Genomic DNA, 7,500 nt, shown 5'->3' on the forward strand with positions numbered 1-7,500 from the left:
TCCTCTCCTGCCATTGCTCCCCTACAACTGGTATTCAGAGGTTGCTGACAGACTTGTCATCCATGCATTTTTCTAATTGCTTTTCAAAGCCACCTGAACTAGCCTTACTAGGCTTTCTGGTAGCAAATTCCTTAACAAAGACGGGCTTAGTGTGGGCCTAATCTGGAAAGCTTTTGAGAGAGTAATCTTATTCTGGTCGGGTGTAAACACCTGGAGGAACCTGGAACGTTTTAGAGAGGGGGCTGCTGGGACAAAAGCATCAGGTTGCGTGCAATATATGTCACACTGTGTGCAGGTGGGTATCATAAATAGAGGGAAGGATTATGTGTTTATTTTCCAACCTCCCCAGGACAAATGTCATCTCAACCATCCTAAACCCAATGTTCTTTTCATCTTGCATTTTATTCATTTATTTGCTTTTGGGATAAAAATTAACTCTAATCCCTGCATGCTCCGAGGCAGGAATACATGTTTTTGCTTTAAAAATCCTCCCCAGCATTTAGATCTTAGTTTGAATGGAGTTGGATCACCTTAAACCTTAAATTTTGCCGGTATTGCTGTCGTTTTTGGAAGCTCATGTCCATTCTCATGTACTGTTTGTGCCAGAAGCTGCCGTCAAAACAACAATGTCAGTCTGTATCCCGGAATGGCATGACGGCAGATGGGTCTCCAGCACGTTAGAGGCTAACAGGTTTTATGGTCACATCAGACCAACCTGGGATTTTGTAGGAGACGGAGCCGCAGATCATGGCAAAATCCATCAACAGTTGTCTTTTGAAGAAGATGAACAAGGGAAGGAAAAACTATTTCAGGCTGGTGCATGTACACAATTTTTAGATGTTTTGGACTCCTGTGGCTTGCAAGATGTCATCTTTGGATGACAAAAGATGGTGGTTCTCTGCTTCAATCTCTTTATATAACCTTTGTAGAAGTTATTTGCACTCCCGCTACCTGAAAGCTCATGCACTTCAGCTTGGGGGCACCAGTGGACTGCAGTATGTCTCAGACCGCTGTCCTTTGCAACCTTTCGGCGAGATCCGTGTGTGTGTGTTCATGAATAACTTCTTCGTTTTCGGAGGGTTCGGGCCCGGATTCCTTCCGGTGCATTGCCCGGATCTGACTGTGGTGGTGCGAGCATTCCCCTGTTTTCATCAGCACGGTGTCTGAAACGGCTTTGGTTTCTTGCACCCATTCGTGCATCAAAATCTCATCGATGCACACCCTGCGAGTCACGTCGGGCTGCAGCATGCGGTAAATGAGGTCCTTGCATTCAACGGTCAGGACTCGTGACCGGGGGAAATGCACCCGGTGTTCTTTCTGCATCCGGAGCATTTTTTTGATGTTTGAGTCATCATAGGGCATGGAACCACAGACCATGATAAAGAGGACAACACCAAGGCTCCATATGTCATAAACTTTGGGCTGATAGGGGATGCCTTGCAGCACTTCAGGGGCTGCGTAGGCGGCGGAACCGCAGAACGTCTTGCTGAAGACCACTCTCCCTTCGTCGTCACGCTCCAGCCGTTTGGCAAAACCGAAATCCGTCAGTTTGATGTTGAAGTCTTTGTCCAGAAGGAGGTTCTCGCATTTCAAGTCCCGGTGGACAATATCCAACTCATGGCAGTACTTGATGGCGCTGGCCAGCTGGAAGAACATTTTGCGCGCAACGTCTTCGGGAAGGGCCCCTCTCTTCTTGATGAACTCCAGCAAGTCCCCTTGCACGCCAAGTTCGGTCACAATGTACACTTTCCCGTCCGAGGTCTCAAAGATCTCGTACGTTTTGATAATGGCGTAGTGCTTCACTCTGGCCAACATCTCGATTTCTCTGGGAAGAAACCTTTCCAGAAAGTCTTTGGGGGCTTTCTTCTTGTCAATGATCTTCACGGCAACGTTACATTTCAGCCGATCAGAGTAGGCGGATTTGACTTTTGCATAAGACCCTTCCCCAAGATTGATTCCCATGACGTAGCCTCTCTTTTTAAGGACTTCGGCGTCGTCCATAGTACCTGAGTCAGTCTCTAGCTGATACGGCCAAGTCGCCTATGCATCACGTCTACTGTGAGCTGTCCGTTCATGTATGTTCCAGGATGGTTGTCTGAGATGACCTTTCTTAGGATGGATGCTGTAGAACCCTGAACATTCTTTTGTGAGGTCATAAAGCATTGCTGTTGTGGCTGCTGACCGAACAGGTGCTCTGTGGCTCACGTCAAGGGTAATTCATCTCGCAGAGGATAGAGATGATGTCCCAGTACGTACTGCACTTAGTTTGGGAAGCCTTTAGAAGAATTGCTTCTTTCTCTTGGACAGAAGACCAGCATGGACGTAGAGAGCAGGGGATGGAGGTTGAGCAAATCTGCTTTCTTTGTTTTCCCAACAGTGCCCATAGTTGGGCCTGCAGAATCTGAGCTTCCTTGAACCAACTAAGGCTGCAATCCTAACCACACTTTTCTGAGAGTAAGCCCCATTGAGCAAGATAGGACTTACTTCTGAATAGACCTGGTTAGGATTGTGCTCTGACATGGGGGAGTGGGGAAGGAACTACATTGTACCCTGCCCCAAGAGGCAGTTCAGATCTGGAGCCTGAGGAGGAAGAGTCATCTGGACCAGTGCTGGACCCAGACCCAGCTCTAACCCAAAGCTGGAGTCAATCAGCCAAGAGATCCAGGAATGGGAGCCCCCATGGTCTGCAACCCCAATTCCCCCTGAAGATCCATATGTCAGGGCTTTCGCACTCTTCTATGCTGGGTCATCAAGCCAGCAGTGAACCAGGGAGGTGTTGCGGGAGAGGTGAAGGGGTGCAAGCCTCCAAGCCAGAGGGCAATTCCTTTTAACAATCCCTCTCTCTGGACAGCAAGGGTGGCAACTTGAGTGAGGGGGGGCCTCAGAAGCTCTCAATTGCTTTGTGGATCCTGTCAGAGTAAGATGCTCATCTAGAGCTTTCTGTGATCTCAAGGCCTTACCTCCTTGTGGTTTTGCTTGAGGGTAAGACAGGGTACAACCCCTGCCCCAGGAAACTGGAGGGGCTTCTTTGGAAGCTCCACAAAGGCGCAGGCTGGAGAGTGAGCTGATGGCAGGAACAGCATGAAGGCCTGGAGCCAAAGAGCAAGTAATGGGAACCAGTGACTGTGGCTGGAGATAGTAACTATGTCTCTGAGGGGCTGCCCCCAAAGAGCTGTTGTACCAGTAATGGATAGTGTGAGATACACAGAGGCTGGATGTGCCACCCCTTCCTGGACTGCTAGTTGGGTGCCAATCCAGGACACATGTCTATCACTACCTCCTTGTGAGTAGGGCTAAGGGAATGTAAGCGTTGGGCACAAGGCTGGCACAAGCAGCTGCGGGGCTCAATTTGCATGTCCCCAAGTTCATAACCAAGGTCTTTAAAATCTTAGAGATATAAATAAAATTTACTGTAGACTTTATATCTCTAGAGTAGAATGGAAAGCAATCAACACGTGTTCCAAAAATGCATGCAAGTTAATGGACCATATGGACCGAAGCGTATTTTAAAATAAAATTAATTGCATGCATAGAAGCCTATAGGTAAACAGACTGATCTCGGAAGCTAAGCAGGGTCAGGCCTGGTTAGTACTTGGATGGGAGACCCCTTGGAAATACCAGGTGCTACAGGCTTATACCATAGTCTTTCGAGACTGAAGGTTGCCAACCATCTCCCTATACTGAACACTATCTCCAGATCTTGTCTGATCTCGGAAGCTAAGCAGGGTCAGGCCTGGTTAGTACTTGGATGGGAGACCCCTTGGAAATACCAGGTGCTACAGGCTTATACCATAGTCTTTCGAGACTGAAGGTTGCCAACCATCTCCCTATACTGAACACTATCTCCAGATCTTGTCTGATCTCGGAAGCTAAGCAGGGTCAGGCCTGGTTAGTACTTGGATGGGAGACCGCTGGGGAATACCAGGTCCTGTAGGCTTCTACCATAGTCTTTCCAGACTGAAGGTTGCCAACCATTTTAAAAAGACAAAATATGTAGATGACTCCATTGAAAAGTAAATTGTGGCAAAGCCACTTGTTTTAGTGACTGTGAAAGAATTTAGTAAAATTTTTATTTATTTATTTTTAGGGGGGGAATCAAAAAGTAGATTAGGATTAGCATGGAACCCCCTTAGGTCCAATTGGTCCAACTGGTTTAAAGCCAGCCTTGCTTGGCCGTCGACATGGGATTGTCATAGGCCCATCCTGGTAGCAGCTCACTGCCTGTTGCCAATGCATGTGGACAAAGAAGATACGTCATCTTCACTCTTCCATCTGCTGTGAAGCAGAACTAGGGTCCTGCTTTTGCAGGAACTAGAATAGGAGAATGCGCAAATGGAACAGTGAAGGTGGAAATCTATTATGATTTAAATAGGGTCACTTTGCAGACCAAAAAGATGACAGTTCCCTGCCTGAAAAGCTTGCAACCTAAAATTTGACACAGGAGAAGGAGAGTGGGGAAATAGGGGTGGGAGGAAAATAAAGGCTGGACCACCATGAGGCCCAGTGAGAAGGCTATCTCAGGTGGTGAAGGGGTGGAGGGGGCATCTCTTTCCACTCACACCCCCCCTCCCATTCTGCCTTTGTCCTAGAGGGGTAGAAGAAAGAGGGAAACAGGAAGTTTAGGGAGAGTAGAGTGGTGGGCTAGAGTGTCACACTTCCACGTCTCCTCCACACTTCCACCCAGTTCTCCTTTTCTGAATCCAGGGAGCAGGAGGAAGGAGAAGGTAGGGTGGGGGAGTTGGTGCTTGACCTGGTAAGGGGATGCATACATAAATTTGGCATCTAGCTTTGGGCTCTGGGAGTTCATGTGGCGGCTCTGGAGAAAGAATGCACAATTCAGTTCAATTGCATACTTGGGGTTAGTTTTAGTAAGAGATGAGGGCTATGGAGCTTCCTGACAATCTGGGCTGCTTGTAATACACAATGCTATTACAAGACATGAAATACAACCAAATACACGCATACACAAATAACAGTCCCTGGCAGTTTCCCATCTTAAAAGTACCCTTGAGTCAAGGAGATCACAATCGATGGGATGTGCTTTGCATCCAAATTGTGCGCCCCGTCTTTCCAATGGCACCATCAGGGCAAAACATCAAAGCTCCGATAAACAAGGTGGGGTATTTTTTTTGGGGGGGGGGCTCTCCTTATTTATGGAAGCAATTATTTCTGCTGCCGATTGTTGGAGAATTCTCTGGGGAGGCACCTTGTTTGAAAACCCGCTGCCTCTGATGGATGGCACTAAATCTTTCCCACCAAAGGTGACATTTCTTCTCTGTTAAGCTTCAGAAAGACACTCCGGAAGAACCTTGAACCAAACTTACAGCTACACCAAACCCATCCCAGCAGTCTCCTGGTATAGACGGTCATGTACCATCAACCACTGAAAAGCATGCTACTGAAATGTGGAGTTACATTTTAATTCCTTCTTTCCACCAAGGGTCTCTGGACATTGTATGTGATCTCCCCCATTTAATTATCATTATTTATTTAATTCATTGCACATTTTAATGCCATTCTTCCTCCAAGGAACTCAGGATGCTGTACAATGTTCCTCCCCCTCCTTTAGTCCCCACAACAGCCCTGTGAGGTAGGTGAGGCTATGCGAAAGAGGGCCCAGTCCTATCCAACTTTCCTGCACTGGTGTGACCGAAATGCAGCCCCAATGTAAGGGAACAAATGTTCCCAGGAGAACTTTCTGACTGACTTCCCACCACAGGATGCAGTGCATGCCCCATTGGCATGGCTGCACCGACACTGGAAAATTGGATAGGATTGGGACTGGCCCAGAGACTGGCCCAAGGTCACCCAGGAAGCTTCATGGCCGAGCAGATTTGAACCTGGATCTTCTAGGTCAAAGTCCAACTCCCAAACCACAACACCATCCACAGGTTGAATCCTGTGAGGTAGGTTAGGCTTGCCAGTAGTGTTCAGTGGCAAGTGGGCAAATAGCTGAAATTCCTCCTCCCCCGTTGAAAGTTAAAAGAAAGTGGGGGGGGGGATTGGAAGAGCAAGTGGAAGATAGAAGAGTGCAGCTTATGGAGGTGGGCTACAGAGGTGGGCTACAGAGTGGGCTTCTTCTGTGGAAGCCATAGGGGTGTTTGCAGGTGGGGCCTGGAGGGGCATATGCCAGAATTGCTGCTATAACTGCTTCCCACCATCTCCCAATAGGTCAGCCAGGCCCCAGTGGGGTGGATTATGAAGAGTCAGTGGGAAATAGGAAGCGGCACTGAACCCAAAGCCTCCTTTGTGCTGCCACTCAAGAATTTCCACCCATATACTGTCCAGCTGGCCTTGCTAGCTGGGTACTAGCGATGGTGTCCAGGTGGGTAAGCTTAGTGGCAACTGAGCAGTGGATGGGTGAGAGGTGCCCTCTGGGTGGAGGCATGAAGGCAGTGACATGCAGTGAGGTCCAAGGCTGGGGAGACAGCCCCCAAAGTATGGTGGGGACATGATGACTGCAAGTCATTCAGGGGGCTACCCCACTGCCTGTGCAATCACAGGGGAGGCTCGGCTCTTGCTGCCACAGCTGTCGGGTCTTGGAGAGACTGGGGTTTGTGGCAGTGACAGCTTAGTCTCCCCTATGATTGCACATCCAATGGGGGGTTGGGGAGCGCCCTGCGTCACAGGGGAGGCTGAGCTGTTACTGCTGCAAGCTCTCTCTCTCCCTGTATGTGAGGCTATTTTCATTGGAGCAGAACAGGACAGGTGAAGCAGACCACAAGAAGGAGGGCTTGCATCTGCTTGTTGCCTGGTTGCTGGACCCCATGGGAGAGCATAGCTGGTGTGAACATGCACTTTTCAAAGTATTAAGGAGTGTGCCACTGGGCACAGACAAAGAGAGTCTGGTCCAAAAAGAAGCTGATGGAACATACCAGGATCCAGGTCTACAGAGCTTGCGTCCTGAGTACACTTCTGTACTGCAGCGAGTCGTGGACTCTCCGCTCACAATAGGAGAGGAAACTGAACGCTTTCCACATGCGCTGCTTCCGGTGCATTCTCGGCATCATCTGGCAGGACAAAGTTCCTAACAACACAGTCCTGGAACGTGGTGGAATCCCTAGCATGTATGCACTGCTGAAACAGAGACGCCTGCGTTGGCTCGGTCATGTCGTGAGAATGGATGATGGCCGGATCCCAAAGGATCTCCTCTATGGAGAACTCATGCAAGGAAAGCGCCCTACAGGTAGACCACAGCTGCGATACAAGGGCATCTGCAAGAGGGATCTGAAGGCCTTAGGAGTGGACCCCAACAGGTGGGAAACCCTGGCCTCTGAGCGGCCCGCTTGGAGGCAGGCTGTGCGGCATGGCCTTTCCCAGTTTGAAGAGACACTTGGCCAACAGTCTGAGGCTAAGAGGCAAAGAAGGAAGGCCCATAGTCAGGGAGACAGACCAGGGACAGACTGCACTTGCTCCCAGTGTGGAAGGGATTGTCACTCCCAAATCGGCCTTTTCAGCCACACTAGACGCTGTGCCAGAACCACCTTTCAGAGCGCGATA

At 49.2% G+C, this 7,500-nt stretch overlaps 1 protein-coding gene across 1 annotated transcript; it reads right to left on the reverse strand.

Annotated features, from left to right (window-relative positions):
• Nucleotides 1-1,002: 1,002 nt before the first annotated feature.
• Nucleotides 1,003-2,001, reverse strand: LOC136634386 (testis-specific serine/threonine-protein kinase 1-like). Its single transcript, XM_066609886.1, has one exon. The coding sequence runs from the start codon at nt 1,999-2,001 to the stop codon at nt 1,003-1,005; it is 999 nt and encodes a 332-aa protein (XP_066465983.1).
• Nucleotides 2,002-7,500: the final 5,499 nt, after the last annotated feature.

Source organism: Tiliqua scincoides, chromosome 14 (genome assembly GCF_035046505.1).
Source record: "Tiliqua scincoides isolate rTilSci1 chromosome 14, rTilSci1.hap2, whole genome shotgun sequence".
In the NCBI taxonomy this organism is placed as follows: Eukaryota; Metazoa; Chordata; class Lepidosauria; order Squamata; family Scincidae; genus Tiliqua; species Tiliqua scincoides.